The following is a 20,244-nucleotide window of genomic DNA, read 5'->3' on the forward strand; positions in this document are numbered from 1 at the left end:
ACCGACCGGTTGCATCTTGTGATGGTTTAAAATAATCCACTTCTTGCTCGAGACGATGCACAATACGCAAGAACAATGTCTTGTTCATTCGAAATCGTCTCCGAAAAACATTGTGTGGGAATGTTGGAGTATCGCTAAAATAATCATTCCAAAGCTGGTCTTGGCCTTCTTCCCGCTCTCTCTCAATAAAGATACGTCTTCTTCGCTCTCTCGGTACGGGAATATTATCTGGGATTTGTAAGAAATCTTCAAAAATATTTTCAAATGGATCATCATCATCGTCATTTTGGTTATAATGATAATGTGAAGATGAAGCCATTTTGAATGAAAAAAAAGGCAATGTTTTTAATATGAGAAGGAAGTAGATGAGTTGTAATTTTAACGAGAATATGTTGGTCACATTTATAGGCTCATGAAGTTAGAGGAGTTGTGATTTTAAACATGTGAACCTTTCAACTACTTTTTAGGTACACAACATGTGAACCTTTCAACTACTTTTTAGGTACACTTTTTCTGAATTTTAAACATGCATATTGGTGATGAAAATTCTTGAATTGAATATTTCTCAAATATGCTTATCAATATTAAATACTGGACCTTAAAATGCAACAACAACACATACGTAAAACGGCAAGTTGGTTTACAATCCTCGACATTAAACCCAAAGTCATTACAAAGACATTGTCTCTCAGAAACACATAACCATAATCAAAGCCATTAGAGAAATACAAGGATGAGACCTATGAAAATTAAGACCAAAAGCATACCCGCAACTAAGTAATCAAAGGTAGACTTAGATTTATTCTTGGACAACTCACACGCCATGTTCTCTAACCTAACGAGCTTCTGCTCAGTATCTTGGTGACTGCAGAAGGTCAGGGAATCTACCTTCTCGACTAACTGAAGTGTGTGTCTGTCCATGGCGCGCATCTCCTCCATTACAGCCTCGTCCCACCATTTCCACACATGACACTCTCCATCGTTTGCATTTGTACATGTGTAGTATCTGCGACCTGGTTCGATGCGAGACGTAGCTATCTTCGGTTCACTTCCACAGTAGCATATCTGTGGAAATCCGAATTCAACCTCCGGCTGCGGAGGGTACACAAACGCCTGAGCTTGGTCTTGCTGAATGAGAGCTTGATTTCGCTGAATGAGAGCTTGGTCTAACTGCGCTTGGTCTTGCTGAATGAGAGACTCTACTTCGTTGTAGTCACTGTCCGACTCAGCCCCACCAAATGTATCATCCTGTGAAGGTTGTGAATAGCTGTGAAGACCCATGTGTAATCCGAAAACTGCCAAAATATACAAGATAAAAATTAGACATGGACATACGATCAAGTAAACATGTTAACAAGCAAGTAAACATACATACAATGAAGTTAACATTCAAAGGATGAGACATTTGTAAACGTAGATTAATTGATAAAGGGTTTAGTACAAGCAAGTAAACATAGAAACCATACACATTTAAAACATAATAACCAACCTAGATTTAATAACCAAACAGACAAAAAAAACTGACAGAAAACACAAAGGTTGTAGCAGATATTTCTCTAAATATACTCGGCGAGGATCTTGTTTTTGGCTGCTTCCTCAGCCTCACTGAGTGGTTGCGTCCTGGTCAGGAGTGTGTCTAAGATGGCAAGCTTCTGGAGCTTTTCTTTCCTATCCAAATCCACCTTCCTCAGTTCAAGTACCGTTGTATAGTAATCAACAGACTTCCCAGTCCCATTACGTTTAGCTTTTGCAGCCTTTACACCTTCAGGGCGTATCTCTTCTTCACCAACACCTGTCGTTTCAGTTTGGGAATCTGGGTCAACGGTTTTCCTCTTAGAACTATCAGAAGCTTTAGTGCTGTTGAGGTTGAGCCATTTCTGCTCATACCTCAACACACACCACGCATGCTCCAGTGTGAATTTGGACCCCTGATCCGCGAAGAATATTTCATGGGCCACCTTGAGTACATCGTTCTCATGTTGACCACTGGATATTTGTCTCTCTGCAGCCGCATATGCACCACAAAACTTTGATGTGTCATTACTGATTTTGTGCCACCTCTGTTTATAGTGGAGATGCTGGCTACTTTCAACACTATCTCCACCACCAAAGAGCTGCGAAGAACAAATCTCCTACACGTTTCCAGAAAGTGCCTGATTTCTGGTTATTGCCGACTATAGCGTCCTTTGAGGTATTTAACCAAGCACTTATCAGCATCTCGTCCTCGGCTGGGGTCCATTTATGTCTCCTCCCACGCTCCACGGGTTGATCTGTGGGTGGAGTTGGAGCAACAGACTGTTGAGAACTGAATTGAGGGATCTGTGAAGATCCAGAAGGAAAACTCTCATAAGGAGAGTTTCCATCATTAACATTGTCGTGTTGACTGTAAAGAAGGCTCGTATAACCAACAGACTGGCTATACGGATTCCTTGGATCCATATAGAAGAAGGAATGTGAGAGAATAAAGAAGATAGAAGAAGGAATGTGAGAGAATAAAGAAGATAGAAGAAGGAATGTGACAGAGTTATACCAGAGAAAAAAGAGAAAGAAGATGATGGAGATAAACTCGTGAAAGAAGGGTTAAATAGTTGAAAATGATAATTAACACTCCCATAATGACCTAACTACAAAAGTACATCTCAGTTATTGTATATTACACAACCATAATTACCTATCTACAAGTGCATTAACTACTCTCCAAACTAGCCTTGCAAACAAAGTTGACACTCTGGTCACAATCAAAACAGACTCGACACTATGGTCACAGTCAAAACAGACTCGACACTACCAAGAAATTGTGGCGTTGCAAACAAACTAGACGCCTTTAACTATTGTACAAACTACATTACTTGGTAGCTGAAGAGAAATAAGTTTACCTTCAAGTGTGGAGGAAATGGTTGTTTCTCTTTGATCTCCTTGCTAATACAATCCTCGTGATCGAACCTCACCTCACCTAATAAACTCGGAAACATAAGAACACACTTATCAGTTTCAAGAGTTAAACAACAAATAATTACACAATCTAGATCATAAACTCATCACACATCTCAGTTTCATCGATAACAGAACACATTTACCAGATGCGAAGAACACATTACACGTCTACTGAATCGATAAACACGTCTCACCTAAACGTACACAATCTACATCATAATCCCTAAATCTACACGATAATATCACCAAATACAAATGAATCATTTATCATCAAAGACTAAAGAGACGACAATATAAATACCAAATCCCTAAATCTATAGAAAATCAAGCAAATGATTCAAAGTATAAATACATGCAAATCCCTAAAATCACCCTTTCACCTTCGATTCGCAGCGATAATGGTCGGGAGGAGACGATCGAGGGGAGATCCGTCTAGAGGAGACGGTCGGGAGGAGATGCGTCCAGAACAGATGCTCCAAAAGCTAACCGTCCAGAGGAGACGCTCGGGAGGAGATCCGTCGTTCTGTTATCGAATCGGGGGGAGATCCATCGCCGGGAAGGAGATACGCCGTTGATGAGAGCTCTATCGCATTCTCTATCGCCGCGAGAGAGAAAGAGAAAGAAGTGAAAAGTTGATTCTCGATTCTTTTCGGTTTTGCCCAAACCAAAAGGCTTCCACCATTCTCTTACCGACACGTATCACCTAAGGACAAAAAAAAAATATGTTAGCCAACGACAAACCGCGTCCGTCCCAGCAATATTATATATTTTTTATTTAAATAAAATCAAATAAAGCCTAACGACTTCCTCTATCATACCCCAATAATGTTGCCCTCAGGCCTCTTGTGCGTCCTCCAACTTCCTCTACCAAAAAAACAAATCAAAACCAGATTCAAAGGAGAGAAAGAGAGAGGGAGAGAGCACTACAAGAGTGGAAAAGAAGACGAGAATCAGATTGTGGAGAGAGAGAGAGAGAGAAATGGCGGATGGTGGTGGTGACGAATCTGAGAAGCGATGATGGTGGTGACGATGGCGGATGGGAAAGATGGCAATGGTGGTGGTGACGAGTGAATGAGCGGTGTCGGTGGTGACGAGTGAATGAGCGGTGTCGGTGGTGACGAGCAGAAGGAGAGATGGTGGTGGTGGTGGTGACGAGCGGAAGGAGAGATGGTGGTGGTGGTGAGGAGGTCAAACATGATGGATTGGACGAGAAGAGGCGTCAGAGAGAGAGAGAGATTTGTGTGTTAGGTTAAGAAAGTAGAAGATAATCAAACGATGGATTTGTATGATGTGGATTGTTATTACTGATGTGGATTTAGTGTTTAAAAATAGTTTTAGTTAAAAAAACTAATCAAAGGTCTTTATTGTCATTTACTAGAGATATCCAAACATTCTAGTAGTTTTAAAAAGATGTATAACAGTCTAGTAATAAACCAACTTTTCTATAATATTCTAGTAATTTTTTCAATATAAATCTATTTGGTGTAAAAAAAACGACTTTTATCATTTTTCCAGAATAAATTAAATCATTTAAAAAGAAGAAACTACTTAAAATGACTCTAATTAGTCATAAAATGACTAGACTAACTCATATAATTTTGAAATTACTAGACTAACTCTTGAGGCATGCAAATTTACGATTTTACCATTACTAAGAATTAAGCATTAACATATTTAATATTATAAGAAAGAAAAAAAACAGTTTAGGTTTGTAGCGTTTGAGTCATCACCTCTGGTGCCCCCAACAGCACAAAGCAGAATCTCCTATGGGCTCCATAATCTCCTATGTCCCTTTTTCATTAAGTGGGCGTGAAATGACGGGAATACCCCTGAAAGGTGGAAAAAAATAAAATAAAAAAATAAAAAGAAAATTCGAAATTGGGGGGGGGATTTCGGTCGGTCTGGGTTTCGGTTTGGGTTTGGTGTGGGTTTCGGTCAGGGTTTTATTAATTCAGTTCAATTGAAACCGAATCAATTTCAATTGGATTTCTGGAAAAAAAAATTTAAAATTAAAAGAAAATAAAATCGCGCAGCTCGATGAGGAAAGCTCCTCTTGAGAAGAAAATAAAATCCCGCAGCTCTGGTTCGCAGCTCCCTCCCTCACAGCAACTGAGTCTGTTATCGACGTCGATAGCTACTCTGGAGACACCGTCGGACGGCAACGTTTCCACCGGCTAGCATTCTTTAAGATAGGTCGTAATGCAGGTTAGTTATTCTCTCCTTAGCGAGCTGCAAGATAGAAATTTGATTTAGGGTTTGTAATTGAAAGTGTTGAAACAGCATTGATTTTGGGATGATTTGGTTGATTTATATATGAAATTGTTATGCATTGGGGTGCGTGAATTGTCTTAATTGTGAGTAGCTTTGCCCGGAGATCTCTCCGATCAATCAATCGTACATACATTTGAGTTTTTGTTTAAGCATTAAGCATTACTTAGTATAACTAGGTATAACAAGTAGAACTGATAATTGTTGTATAGTAGGTAAAACCTGGTAAAACTGTTGACAAGTCGGTAGAACTAAGAACTACGGGTATAACTAAAACTTTTTTATTTTGTTCTTGCAGGATACAATGATGAAATATGTGAGCGTCTATTTCAAATTCAAAGGGGAGATCTCTTGTGTAACCTTGAAGACAACAGTGGAGGATATAAGTTTGGCAATGCTAGAAGAAAAATTGTATAAAAAGCTTGCGTTGGATGAAAGTAACGTAAAACTGGTATTGAAGTGCATGCCGATGGTGTATGGATCTGAAGAACAGCAAATTATTCGTGATGATGATGATCTGTTTGGTTTCCTAACAACCGTTGATAAAGACAACCGTAGATCTCTTTTGTTAGTGGAGGAAACGAGTAGATCAGATCAGTTAGAGAAGGTGTCGAGAGTGGGCAGAAGTTCATTTGGTATGAACTACGAAGTGTTGCAGGGAGATGATGATGTTTATGATGAAATCGGACCGAAGGCCATAACTCTGTATGTAGAAAATGGTCAAGCAAATCAACAGAAGGATCCGATAGATTCAGAGAATGATTTTATGGATACGGACACTGCAGCAGAGACAGACACTGCAGCAGAGACAGACACCGCAGCAGAGACAGACACCGCAGCTGAAACGGACACAGCAGCTGAAACGGACACCGCAGCTGAAACGGACACCGCAGCTGAAACGGACACAGCAGCTGAGACGGACACCGCAGCAGAGACGAACACCGCAGGTGAGACGGGTATGGCTGCAGATAAGTATATTGAGCAGCCACCTATAAAAAAAGGTAGTCAGGTTATAGAGGCTTGGGAAGACGGTTTGGGTCTGTATAAGCTTCAGGAGTTTCCAAGTAAGAAAGCACTTCAAGAGGTGGTCGATAGAGCTGCATTTGGTGAATGCTTTCGTTATGTTATCAAAAAGTCGGACCGGAGACGATTGGTGTTAAAATGTTGTGAAGCAACTTGTAAGTGGAGATTACGAGCTGCAAAGATTTCAGAGACTGAATTTTTTTCAGTTAGGAGGTACACAGGTGTGCATACATGCTCTCGGTCTAATCAAAGTAAAAGCAGCAACATCAAGAGGAAAGGCTCAGCAGAATTAGTGGCGACTTTTTTGAATGAGGATAATCCTGGAAAACTAAGTACTCCTGTTCCGAAAGATATCATGGATCTTATAAAGTTAAAACTTGGTGTAACAATATCCTACTCCACAGCCTTGAGAGGGAAAAATCTAGCTATTTCTGAGTTGCGTGGTGGTTCTGAAGAGAGCTACAAGATGCTATATAGCTACTTGTATATGTTAGAGCAGGTCAATCCGGGAACAAAAACAGGGTGAAGTTGGATGAAGCAAATAAGTTCAAGTACCTCTTCGTAGCTCTGGGAGCTTGTATTGAAGGTTTTGCAGCCATGAGGAAGGTGATAGTTGTCGATGCCACATTTCTGAAGAATGGATATGGTGGTGTACTAGTATTTGCTAAAGCTCAAGATCCTAATCGTCACCATTATCCGCTTGCGTTTGGTGTACTCGACGGTGAGAATAATGCTAGTTGGACATGGTTTTTCGAGATGCTCAAAACTGCTATACCAGACTCTTCTGAATTAGTATTTATGAGTGATAGAAACCAGAGCCTAATCGCAGCTGTAGCTAATGTGTTTCCACAATCTCACCATGGCCATTGTATATGGCATTTGTCTCAGAATGTGAGAGGGCATGCTTGTAACACAACCAAAGCCGTAGTCGCATGGAGATTTATGGAGTTGGCTAGGTGTTACACGGTGGCTGAGTTCGAGTATGCTTACGCATCTTTTAAGGTGAGATTTCCTCCAGCATACAAGTATTTGGAGGAGCATACGGATAAACGCACATGGGCTCGGGTTTATTTCCCAGGTGTGAGGTACAACTTGGACACTAGCAACAGTGTGGAGTCAATGAACAGCGTCTTTAAGGACGCCAGGAGGTATGCTTTAATACCATTGTTGGATACAATCATCAAAAAGTTTTCAGACTGGTTCAATGAACATCGGAAAGACTCTGCGGCTGGGTCGATTGATACCAAACTGGTTCCTCTTGTCGAGATTCACTTGCATAACCTATGGAGCACAGCTGAGAAAACACCAGTGCGTGAGCTTAATAGTTATGAGCTTGAGTACGAGGTAACTGACACTGAAAACGGGAAGAATTATGTTGTCAACTTGATAGAGAAAAGCTGTAGCTGCAAGGTGTATGATTATGAAATGTATCCTTGTCTGCACGGACTTGCTGCTTACTTATATTTCCTTGAGGTTGAAGCTGCTCCTGGTCGTCGACGTGATGTGAAGATAGAGTATCATGAGTTGTGCTCGAAATATTACTGGACGGAACTTTGGGCATTGGCTTATTACAAGGCCATTTATTCTGTGCCGGACAGGTGTGATTGGAATGTACCAGATCACATCAGAGAGCTTCAGATCATACTTCCGGATCGCCTCAAGAGGAAGGGAAGAAAAAAGAATAAGAGGAATCCATCTGTTGGTGAACGACGTAAAAGGACACAAAACATAAGGCGACGAAGGCAAAATTTCGGTTTCAGTTGGCTGTTGTTTGGAATGCGTAATAGCAATCCCAGTGAATCAAACTAGATCTTCTGGTTTGGATTTTATTGCTCTTGTGTTGCTTTTGAAAATATTGGTAAAACTAAGTATATCTTTTGTGGCATAGACTTGAAAGTTTGAAAGTTTGAAGAATTCTATGTTTAAGCGATCTAACCATGTATTATCTAAGTTTAAGTGTTTGTTTTCTCGTTTGTTTTGCAACCTCTGTTTAAGCGTTTTGGCAGTTATGTATAAGTGATATATTGGAAAACCGCGGAAAACTAGTATAACTAGGTGTAACTATGACAGAAATCGGCATAATCCGAAAATTCCCAACTACATAAGTCTTAATAGAAACACGGTCACCAAAAATTATATAGCAGATAATGCTTCTCAAAATACATTAGTGAAGATAACAAATATTTGCGAACCTCCAAATAAGAAAACTCATTGTTTTATGAAAAATATATCATCGTATATAGTCTTTCAAAGAGCACTTTGTTAATAAGATCAGCTTATAAAGAAGTATTCTATAGTTTTCATGATTTAAAATATATTATTGCACTAATCATTTATGCTTACATGATAATGCAGAAAAATGACAAGTAGAACTTTCTTTACAAATTAAAATTATACGTAAAACTAAAAAATGTTGAAATCACGAAAAGTAGAACTATGATGAAAATTGGTAACACGAGAAACTTCAGTATAACTAAGAGCAAATCTTTTGGAGGGAGAATAAAAAAAATTTCGCGCCTAAACGAGAAAAGCCAAAATTTCCAATTATTTTGGTCAAAAAGTAGATTCCCCCTCTGCTCTTTTACCTGTGTCTCGTTTTTTCCTATCTTTTCCCAAACACTTTTTCACTTCCCCACCACTCTCTATTTTCAACTCTCTCTCACCATTCATACACCTTCTCTTTATCCATTCTCTTTCTATATTCTCTGAAGATTCACGGTTTTACTCTTTCCCTTTTATTGAACATGACTCATCCGTATGAAGAGGCTGAAGGAGATGAAGAGGCTGAAGAAACACTACGACATGTTAGGGTTCGTTGCCGATGCCCAATATGGAATTCCCACCCGTTGCCCATGCGGTGGTGAAATAATGACAAATGTTTCTCCAACTCCGAAGTACAAATCGGATTTCGATACCTTGCCTGGGAGTAGGTACTTCACCTGCAAGAATCATGAGGTAATTTTTCTCCAACTAAGGGAAACTGAGATAAACTGAGTTTATAATATGGGTGAAACTGTGTTATACTCTAAGTGAAACTGTGTTATATTCTGGATATCTATGGGTGAAACTGTGTTATACTCTAAGTGAAACTGTGTTATATTCTGGATATCTATGGGTGAAACTGTGTTATACTCTAAGTGAAACTGTGTTATACTCTGGATATCTATGGGTGAAACTGTGTTATACTCTAACTGAAACTGTGTTATACTCTGGATATCTATGGGTGAAAATGTGTTATCCTATGGCTGAAACTGTGTTATGGTGAAACTGACTTCCACTCTGGTTGAAACTGTGCAGGACGATGGGTTGCACTTTCGTCAGCCATGGGCTTTTGGTGTTTAGCAAGAAGTGGAGCGCCTAAGGGGAGAGGTGAAAGAGTTGGCTGAAGAGATTCCTAAGCTTAAGAGGCTCATTACCTCGACCTCCCGTCCATGAGTTTCTCATCCTCGCAAGTTCTGAGTTCATGTGCTAAAAACTTTGTCTTCCCTAACTATCTATTTTTCTTATTTTGGTTAACACAAGTCTTTGTTTGTTAAGAGAGACGACTCTTGTTAAGACTTGTGTAAGTTTATGTGTTCAAACTTATGTTATGCTAAACACTCTTATGTTTATCAATTGGTACTCTATGTTTAAACTTTCATCATCAACCATTATTCTAAAAAACTAATTTCCTACACATTTCCAATGATGTGTACTCTCTCTTAAACTAATTTCCTAGACTTTATCAATTGGTAATCTCCTAGACTCTCACTCGACCAACACAATAAAAGTAAAAGCATCCACAACAAAGATTTGATAACATAGTTAAAAGTTCTAAATCCACATCACAAACAAGAAACACATCAAAAAACATCGTTTGTCTACTTCATAAAAAACATAAAAACAAAGTTCTAACACACCAAGCAAGTGAGGCATCTCTGCTTCACTTCTTCCTGCGTTTTTGTTTCTTCGCTTTCTCTTGTGCTGGTGCTTCTTCTTCTACTGCTTTAGCTTGTGCCTCCTTGACAAACTCCTCAAGCGGGGCCAATCTCCCATCCAATTGGTCAACCTTCTTGTCAACTGTCCTCATCAGTTTCAACGTTCTTTTCACCAATTTCATAACATCTCCCAGTTGAATGGACTGCTCACCTGCTTCTATTCCATCCCCTCCTGCAGGTTCACTCGCTTCTGCCTGATTTTGGCGCGCAGCTACATCCTCGTCGTGCATGTCTTGAAAAAAGACCTTATAGCCTGCATCCAGACACTTCTCCCAACTGTCCACAGCTATATCAGATTCATCAACATCGTCTTCATCTTCCAAAATGTCATCCAAGAGCCTTTCTTCTTGTGGAGTTCTGGTGGGGATGATACTGTCGATATCCTGTCACAAACACAATTATTTTTGAAACTTAGCAACTAAGTGAGACCATTGTTCCGTTCCTAGTCCTACCTTAGTTCAACCATATAGTTCCATTATCTAGTCTTACCTTAGTTCACCCTAGTTTTACTTTAATCCTACTACCGTATTACTCTAGTTCTACCACAGTATTACTCTTGTTCTACTTTAGTTCACAGGTTAACTTACGGTTGTGTTAGACAATTCCTTGTTTATCGCCGAAAGTGACACCCCTGTCATTCCATTTCGTTTGAATGAGGACTTGCACATCCTCGGGCAGTTGACATCAGCTTCTTCAACAGGTTCTCTGAACGCCAATCCTAGCTTAGGAATTGCCTCGAATGCAAGAAGCTGTTATACACAACAGTTATAAAATACCATCAGTAAATAACAATAGCAATCAAGTCAATAATGGGATTTTACATACCTCTAGTGGAACACAGAAACCCGGAAGCGGCCATAATGTACCCTCTTTCACCACCCCTCCAAAATGCTTCATTGTGTGAGAGATCTCCTTCAGCATGTAATCATAAGAGAATCTCCCCCATGGAAAGGACTTACACAAGTCAAGATCATCCACTGCTCTCTGGAACACCTCCAACACATGATTAGCCTTGTGTCCAACCTTCGTTTGCGCGCAAACAACAGAAGCTAAGAAGAATAGAACCGCCGTCTTCAGTCTGTCTTTGTGGGGTCCCATGTTCACGAGCTTCTCCTTAACATCCTCCAACCTTCTAAGTTCTCATTCCTTGAAATGTCGATCAACGAACTTCGTCCCACCAAGCTTTTTGTAGCCGAGAGAATAGTTGTGGCAGAATAGCCCAAATATCAAACCGTGTTCCCTCAGCCCATAACGGATGGCAACGCCATTCACAATGAACCACACTTCTCTCCGCCTCTCGCTACCGGCAGTACGCAGCAACAACATCCACATACCCTGAACCCTGTGGTTGTTCTCGCTTTTCATGTGGAAAATGTGTCTGAATTGAGGATGCTCCGTGAACCAGTTCCACTCCGCGTTAGACAGCTTCGGTTTCAGATTGCGTAGCGTCTTAATCGCACTAGTTATCATGCACCTCGTCCCTAGCTTTATTTTTTTCCGGTACTCAGATGGCTTGAAGAACATATTGGTTGGTTTGATTGCCTCGGGTGCCTCATTTTCATCCAAATCCTGCAAGTTATATCCAAGTTATATCCAACTTATACAAACGTTATACTTAAGTTATACTCAAGTTATACTCAAGTTATACTAACGCAAACCTAAGTAATACCAAAACTGACAGTTTTTCCAATAGTTCTCCTAGTATTACTAACATAACATTAACCCATTCGATTTACTACATCTCCCGAATCATATCTTATTCAAACTCATTGTTAATTTGTTACCTGAGGTTCAGGTGGATTCCCATTCTCGTTTGCTTCCTCTTCTCCTTCTCCATTTGCTTGTTCTTCTTTAGAATCTTCATGGTCCTGGTTAGAACTCTCGTTCTCTCCATCTGGGTTTTCTTGTTCTTCTTCAGAACTCTCATTCACTTCATCTCCAGAAGCGGTTTCCTCATTCTCTAGCGGTTTCCTCATTCTCTTCATCTCCAGAAGCGGTTTCCTCATTCTCTTCATCTCCAGGACCTTTGTTCAGTGTCGTCGGAGCAGCTTCTGCGACCACATTAAACGGCTCAGTCATCTCCGCCGTATTCTCAGACGAGTCCTTTCTCGTCTTCTCCGTCGAGCCATCCGTCGTCTGAGTCATCTCCATCGAGACATCCGTCGTCTTTGCCGTCGATTCATCCGTCGTCTTTGCCGTCGATTCAACAATCTCCACCGCCCTCGTTTTACCCTCCTCCGTCGTCTTCTCCACATTTTCTCCGGAGCCCGTCTTTGCAAACTTCACTCTCGGACCCTCTTCCTCCGTTGGATTCTCCTTCCTCTTACCCCGTTGCGTTTCGACCACCATCGCAATCAGAAGATATCACCCGATTCTATCTCCGATTCTCACCGAATCAAGCTTGATTTTGGAAACTAGGGTTCTTTTCTTTTTCGTGAGGAAAGAATGAGGAACTCGAAATGAAAAAGAAAATTCGAAATTGGGGGTGGGGGATTTCGGTCAAATACATTGAGAGGGTTTGCTAAAACCGACAGCTTTGGTTTGGTTTTCAGGGATTGGTTTGTTTGGTTACACGGTTAGACGATTCGGTTCAATTGATTTACCCATTCAAACGGGTCGGGTCGGGCGGATGGGTTATACCCTGGTATAACTTGTAAATACTTCAACTATTCCCAGGGTTTTATGTCATTTCGTTATTTTCCGAATTAAAAACAAATTATTTATTTTTCTGTTTATTAGGGTGTCTAATAGAGATTGGATTATCACATTTGGGGGCACCAGAGGTGATGACTCGTAGCGTTTCTCCACCGATACTGACGAAACCTCTTATCATTGTCTCGTCAACTCCATCTTCGATGCTCTCTTTTCTCTCATCGGCTTCGTTTCCGTCACTTCTTAGTGACTCGACTTTGTCTCCGCCATCCTCCACGTTAATTCACCTTCGTCTCTTTCCTGTTCGACAAACCCGGAATCGATTTCACCTCAGTCACATCCGGCTTCAACTACAAGTCACTCTAATCTGTGAGTCTTTAATCTATGCTATTTGAGTTGTTGTTATCATATATTAGTTGATTGCATGTTGAAATTTTGGAACCCTAGTTTCCAATTTCATTTAAACTTTTGACTTTCAGATCAGTTAAATTTTATTGTATTTGATAATTAACATTTACTCTCAGTTTTATTAAAAGTTGTATGAACTAGTGTGGTACTTGGAACCACCAAAAAAAAAAAACAAAACGAGCTTAAGCTCTATGTTTAACAAGTTTGTCCTCAATAAGGAGTTCTCCAGGATGGCCAAAGCTGTTGCCAACCAGGTATAACTCTTTTCTTTCAATCAGTGATTGTTGTGCGTTGTTATGTTTGGTTGCCTATGGCCTATAGATTATCCTCTAGATTGGTTAGTCTTGTCTAATGTTGCATTGAATTGATACTTTTTTTATTGTAGTTTTGGTTTTAGGAGCTGTGACGAGAAAGCTAACACGTAAGAAGATGACTCCTTTGTGGATTACCTCTTATATGTAATATATTTGTTATGCTTGGCTCTGAGATATATTCTTTCATATCTCCTTTTTTTTACTCTTTGTCTCTCAGTATTAGTCATTTGTTGTCTTATCTAGTTAGACAGTGGACAACTACTACAAACCTGATTTAAAGAAGACAGCACTTGCTAGGCGCAGCGTGATCAGCAAAGGCCTTAGAGTCGCCAAGTCTCATCCCAAGAAGAGGAACATGCAGGCTTGAAGATTTGGCCATTGACTGAACATTTTACTTCTGAAAAAGCTATGTTTTGTGATTTCAGACAAATTTTTATAGGTTATAAAGATTTTTTTCATGGTTAGTTCGGTTTCTTGCTTGAAACACCTCCACTGCTATGTTTTTTTTCTCAGAATGATATTTAAAAAAAAAGTAGTAATCTGGTTGCTGTCCACATTCCTTGTCTCTTTGATCATGATATTGTGAATCAATTCATCGATAGTGATAACTACTACTAGTACTTCTGAACTTTATAGATATGTAATATGAATTAAAAGAGAGCAGTATCTGATACAAACTCAAGAATATGTCAAATTCAAGAACCTATTCTTATATATAAGGACTTTGCTGAACGCCTCTCTGCTGAAGAATGTCGTTATGCCATTTATGATTTTGACTTTGGCCCTGTTCGTTTCGTGGTCGCCAGCGTCAGCGACCAGAGTCAGGGACCAGCGACCAGAACATAATGTCGCTTAGAGTTGTTCGTTTGAAGGTCGCGAGATTGATCGCAGCGGTTGTCGCTGAGTTGTTCGTTTCCATGTCGCGAGACTGATCGCAGCGCTTGTCGCTATGTTGTTCGTTTCGGTATCGCTGGCGACCAAATATTTATTTGATATTATTTTAAAAAAAAAAAATTTCAATTATTTTCATAAATATTTTAAGTTTCTGATGAAAAAAAACTAAACTAATTCTCATAAATATTTTGAAAAGTATTTTGATTGAATGTATTATTGAAAAGTGTTAACTAACTTATGGTATTTCGAACAATTTTTCAAATAAAAACAAAACTACATTGTTATTGAAAAATTAAAGCTATAAGATAAATATCAGTAACACTCTCATAATTGTTACAAAGATTTCGATTTAAACAATAGGGAAAATGGTCATACAAGTAACTTATAATAATAATCAGTACAAACTCAAATCAAATAAACTAGTAAGGTAATCGATATCCTCTACTCAACTCATTACCAATATGATCACGTAAACCTTCCATGGCTCTATCACTAGTCGGCTCATATGGAATATGTCCACCATGACCATCACCATCTTCTTCTTCTTCTTCTTCTTCTTCTTCTTCTTCTTCTTCTTCTTCTTCTTCTTCTTCTTCTTCTTCATCTTCATCTCTTTCTTCTTCATCATTATCGCCATGTGTATGATATTCTTCTCTTCTCTGCCAACGCACAAAATCATTATCTTCTCGATGTGAATCACGTATGAAGTTGTGTAGAGCCATAGTTGCTGTCACTAGCTTTATCCATTTGATCAAACCATATTTTGGATGCCTACGGTCAAGAATTCTCCATTTTGCTTTCCACACTCCAAATGTCCGCTCAATCACTGATCGCAAGCTTGAATGTCTCCGGTTGAACACCTCTCGAGTGTTCGTTGGTGGTCCTCCTCTGTTGAACTGATAGAGATGATACCGAACTCTACGATACGGACCAAGATACCATGTTCTTGTGGGATATCCAGCATCAACCAAATAATACTTTCCATTTGGCGGATGTGGAAAAAAAGGCTCATTCTTCGCACAATAAGTTAATACCTTTGTGTCATGGGCTCTACCCGGCACACCCACATAAGCATATATGAACTTCATATCAAAGTTACATATAGCAAGGACATTCATGGTTGGCTCCTGTTTTCTGCCCCTGTATGCTTCTGCATTTCGTTTAGGAGGGCGGACTGAGATATGAGTTCCATCCAATGCTCCAATACAGTCTTTAAAAAATGGCCAGTATCGATCATCATTTCTCAAAGTAGGACATACTCTTGTGAACTCACCATCTTCTGGTTTTAGTGTATCTGCAGCAAATTTCAAGAGAAATACCTAACTTCTTCATTGGTCCATTTCTAAATAACAAGTCTCATCAATAGACAAACAAGATAAACTAGCAGAAAAAGCAATCACAAAAGATCTAAGAAACTACAACTGCCTAAAACACTTACATCATCAGTCATTCTTCTTGTCTTGTCTTGTTGTGATTTATGTCCAAATCTGAAAAGATAATACAGACCTTGTGAATTGAAACAACAATCTATCAAAAGCACACAAAATTTGACTCTTGTGAATTGATTTTTATAAAAGACATAAAAGAGGTTATAAACTTATAAAGACAAGAGTGGTTTGGTTGGATAGAAATGTTTAATCATTCAACAAAAGTAAAAACGAGACTTTGCTAAGAGAATTACCTTAACACCAGCTCTTCTTATTGCTTCCAAGTTTTCAAAGCCTTCCTGTTGTACCAAACCATGATACGAACTAATAAATGTTAGAAAAAAAATACATGGAAAATGTGTATGAGATATCTGCAAACGTGTATACACAACAAGTGAACCTTGAAATACTTTTGGTCAGTCAAAACACTGAGACAGCTGCACCACCTCTTTTGGACAGACCTTGTTAGCGTTGTTCCCGTAACACTCGGTAATCTCACTCGCTTGGTGAGTTTGAACTTGTCTCGTAACAGTCTCACTGGTTCGGTTCCGAGCAGTTTAGGGGAGCTGTCGAGTCTTTCGGAGCTTGATTTCTCTAGGAACACGCTCACCGGAGCTCGTCCTCCTTCTTTCAGCTCGTTGCTGAGGAAACCTATGAGGCAATTAGCAGCTACCACCTATTTTGGACAGACCTGTCAGCAACACAACCGCATAAATCATGTAAGAACAATAGAGAATCATATTGTAGAACACCAGAGCATGAAAGAAGCAGCAAGAGTACGTTTTAAAACATGCCATCTCACTGATTTCACAAGCAATAAACCCTTCTAAATCTCTCAAGTGAAAGGCAAAATTAAGAACTTTCTGAAAGTTTTAAAGAAGGATTTCGAATCTCTGAATCAGAGAGAGAGAGAGAGAGAGAGAGAGAGAGAGAGAGAGAGAGAGAGAGAGAGAGAGAGAGAGAGAGAGAGAGAGAGAGAGAGAGAGAGAGAGAGAGAGAGAGAGAGAGAGAGAGAGAGAGAGAGAGAGAGAGAGAGAGAGAGAGAGAGGAGAGAGAGAGAGAGAGAGAGAGAGAGAGAGAACTGACCTTTGAGCTTTGATGGTAGCCTGCGTGAGAGAGCTGAGGAGGAGAGACGATGAAGAAGCGTAATGAAGAAAGGCGTAAAGAGATCTAGGGTTAAGGGTGTTGTTTTGTGATTTTGAAGATAAATCAAGGGTATTTTTGTCTTTTTACACTTTTTTTTTTGATCGCTGGTTTTCGATCGCAACGCTAAAATTTTCAGCGATCGGAATTTTTGAACGCCGAACGCTGGCGTCTAGTCGCAGCGATCAGTCGCAGAACCGGCGATCACCAAACGAACAACGTTAAGTCGCTAGGACTGGTCGCTGCCGCTAGCGACCTGCAAACGAACAGGGCCTTTGTCACTGTTGAGGACTGCCAGAAGAGCAAGATATTTTTAATCGAATGGTAAGAAACTCATTCCTGTAAAACCTCATTGTATTTATTTGTGGCTTTGACAATATATTGTTCTTTTTTTTTTCCGATGACAACAGATTGTTCAAGAAACTATAAATGTGGGAACAGATGTTTAGCTCCACCAGACATGAACAGACGTTCAAGAAAAGAATGATGAAAGAAATCATGACAATAACCAAAAATTTACCTAATTCTGATCTTAATTAATCTAAAAATAAATCAAATTCGAAATTAATGTAAACCAGATTGAAATTAAATACTAAATTAAGTTTGGTTTACATAAACCCAGATTTTCGTCAATAAATCTATTATAACATAAATTAAAAAGTCTGTCACCTCATAAACAAAAAAGTCTGCCAACAATTTTAAATTGGATATAGAAATCTGCCGTAAAAAAGTAAGTCTAACATAAAAAAATAAAGGGAAAATTGCCAAAAGAGAACAAAAAAATCAGGTTGTTGTCCTTTTGGTATAAAACTAATTTTGTCCATTTTTTCTCCTTTTTACTCTTTGTATTTCTGAAAACTAATGAAATAAATAATTTTGTGAATCAAAAAATTATTAAAAATATAAACAATTAATAAAACATCCATATACACAAGCTGATAATTTTCTTTTGTTCAAAGACTTGGTAAATAAGATTTTTAAAATACTTTCTACTAAACGTAGAATGCGTCTTCTACGAAAAATGGTATAGTAGAAAACGATTTCTAAAATAAACACGTTCATCTACTTTTTTTAGAACGCCCATTTTACTATTTACTAAATTTCTAAAAAAGAGGAATGCGCATTCTACTAATCGTAAAGGTATCCACTTTCCTTCCGAATGCATCTTCTACTTTTATAAAGCATTCTAAATTTCGGGGAATATGTTTTCTACAATGTACTCTTATGTCTACTCAAAGTAGAAAGTGTATTCAGAATTTTTATCATTCTTCTAAACTTTTAGAAGTCACCTTCTACGGATAAGAATACCTGATTTTTTGCGAAAATTAATGAAATTTCAGTTAAGGAAATATTCTAAAAATCTCCTAGAAATATTCTAACTTCCTAAAACGTGTTATGGTCGATTTTACTTGAAAAAATTAAATAAAAAAATGATTCTCTCTTCTCTTCTTCATCAATTTATGGTTTTTCCATAGTTTTTCTTTTGATTCTTCTCACAAACTCTTATTCTCTAAGATGCATATATATATCTCTTTTTTTTCGACTGTCTTCAACTGTTTTTTTTCCTTTTCTCCATTAACTTTTTTAAAAAAAATTCAAATTAACTTTTAAATTGTGTTTAATTAGATTAAATTTAGAGTTAGTTTTGGGATTATGAGAAAAATTACACTATTGAGACAATTTTATGTTGGTTTTATACCAAGGGGACAACAACCTTATTTTTTTGTTCTCTTTTAGCAATTTTCCCAAAAATAAATCGGTCAATAAGAAAATAAGTTGACCACATAAATCAATTGTTTATAACAAGTCTGCTACATCATTCGACAAACATATTCTTAAAAATCTACTAGGGTTGGCCCGCCCTACGGGCGCGATATTAGTTAATTTGATATTCACTAAATGCTCAAGTTGAAATTTGTTTTAAGATTCAAGAATTTGGTTATCTGTTATGTCTTACTTATTAGTATGCGGTGGTATAATTGTTTTTCGATTATTCTTGCTTTGGTATTGTATCAAATTAACTAATTGTCCAACTCATAATTATAGATGTACAAATGTGGATTTGTGATAAAGTTTGATGACAATACTGTTTTTTTTAATTCTTATTCATAGTGGAGTGTGCATGTGTCAGAAAGAGGCCTATAACAACTTTTATGTTTTTGTGTATGGATTTTAAATATATATTATTTTGTATAATGCATACTTGCTCTATAACATTTGCTTGTAGACTAAAAAAATTGTTTTCTATATTTTTAAAAGAGAAAATATTTAGTATAGAATATAACATGGACATATGTATTGACTATATATAGAAGTTGGGTGTTATTTTAAAATGACATATATATAGAGATTTTTCAACCATTACTTCACTGGCACAAAATATTTATAACTGTAAATACCTTCTTTTAAAAGTAAAACTAATAAAAGCGTGTACAACAAATGTATTTTCATATATATTATATGCATCAAGTTATAAAGGTTGGAAACATTGCAAAACTGTTTGGAGCAAAGTTTTTAACTTCACGATCTTCATCTTGACGTCAGTTCAGTATCGGCCCTGGCCACAAGCAGAAGAAGCATGAGCTTCCAGCTGACACGATAATAAGTATTTTCGCGGCCACATATTTCTAAAAAGTGAATTTAGCCTAGTGGTTTTAAGAGAAATTCCCAATGCTAGATGTGCTGGGTTCGATTACCTTAACTGCATTCATTTAATTTTGGCCCTAAATATAAAATGGGACACGTGTCACTCCCAAAACGCACAAATTGATGACGTGGCTTCACGGGAGAGAGGCGAACATTTCTTTATATATATAGATTTTCCATTTAAATCAGACAATAAACTCTGCTGTGTGAACAAATCTAGCCTTTTTAAGAAAGTCAGACACCATTGTAACAGTAGATTTTTTTTCTATACAAATTTTATAAACAGACTTATTACTCGGCAGATTTTATTTTTTGAAAAACAAATCTGCCGTCGATAAATAATAAGGATATTTTGGTAATATTTTTTTTGTTATAACTATGTTCAAGGGTAATTTAGACCAGAAAAATATTATAATAATTTTCAAAACATATGAATCATTTTAGTAATTACACAACTAATTTGAGTCATTCTAGTAAACTTCTCTTTAAAAAACAGTTTGAATTGAAAGTATATATAATATTCTAGCATCCTCAAACTAGGGTTACTGTGAATCCAAA

General features: G+C 38.1%; 3 protein-coding genes and 1 non-coding gene across 4 annotated transcripts; 2 read left to right on the plus strand and 2 right to left on the minus strand.

Moving 5' to 3' along the window:
* Positions 1–1,556: 1,556 nt before the first annotated feature.
* On the minus strand, positions 1,557–2,439 carry LOC106363101 (glutathione S-transferase T3-like). Its single transcript, XM_048752789.1, has 2 exons — positions 2,154–2,439; positions 1,557–2,002 (listed from the first exon to the last, which is right to left on the minus strand). Exons 1-2 carry the CDS (start codon positions 2,437–2,439, stop codon positions 1,557–1,559), a joined length of 732 nt encoding a protein of 243 aa, XP_048608746.1.
* A 2,694-nt stretch (positions 2,440–5,133) lies between these two features.
* Positions 5,134–8,034, plus strand: LOC125584389. Its single transcript, XM_048752791.1, has 3 exons — positions 5,134–5,139; positions 5,501–6,671; positions 6,725–8,034. Exons 1-3 carry the CDS (start codon positions 5,134–5,136, stop codon positions 8,032–8,034), a joined length of 2,487 nt encoding a protein of 828 aa, XP_048608748.1.
* Positions 8,035–13,658: 5,624 nt separating this feature from the next.
* On the plus strand, positions 13,659–13,753 carry LOC125589580. The gene has a single exon (XR_007325750.1). It is a non-coding gene; the product is annotated as a small nucleolar RNA R24 (small nucleolar RNA).
* A 343-nt stretch (positions 13,754–14,096) lies between these two features.
* On the minus strand, positions 14,097–17,247 carry LOC125587672 (protein ALP1-like). Its single transcript, XM_048758585.1, has 4 exons — positions 16,984–17,247; positions 16,298–16,588; positions 16,152–16,196; positions 14,097–15,957 (listed from the first exon to the last, which is right to left on the minus strand). Exon 4 carries the CDS (start codon positions 15,586–15,588, stop codon positions 14,890–14,892), a length of 699 nt encoding a protein of 232 aa, XP_048614542.1. The 5' UTR covers positions 15,589–15,957; positions 16,152–16,196; positions 16,298–16,588; positions 16,984–17,247; the 3' UTR covers positions 14,097–14,889.
* Positions 17,248–20,244: the final 2,997 nt, after the last annotated feature.

The sequence above is a fragment of the Brassica napus genome, chromosome A2 (genome assembly GCF_020379485.1).
Source record: "Brassica napus cultivar Da-Ae chromosome A2, Da-Ae, whole genome shotgun sequence".
Lineage (NCBI taxonomy): Eukaryota > Viridiplantae > Streptophyta > Magnoliopsida > Brassicales > Brassicaceae > Brassica > Brassica napus.

Coding starts and splice junctions, on each gene's coding strand:
- LOC125584389 (XM_048752791.1), top strand. Junction 6,672..6,724: donor TATTTCTGAGTTGCGTGGTG/GTTCTGAAGAGA, acceptor ATGTTAGAGCAG/GTCAATCCGGGAACAAAAAC.
- LOC106363101 (XM_048752789.1), bottom strand. CDS start 2,439: ATGGATCCAAGGAATCCGTATAGCCAGTCTGTTGGTTATACGAGCCTT. Junction 2,003..2,153: donor CGGCAATAACCAGAAATCAG/GCACTTTCTGGA, acceptor ATGCGGCTGCAG/AGAGACAAATATCCAGTGGT.
- LOC125587672 (XM_048758585.1), bottom strand. CDS start 15,588: ATGAATGTCCTTGCTATATGTAACTTTGATATGAAGTTCATATATGCT.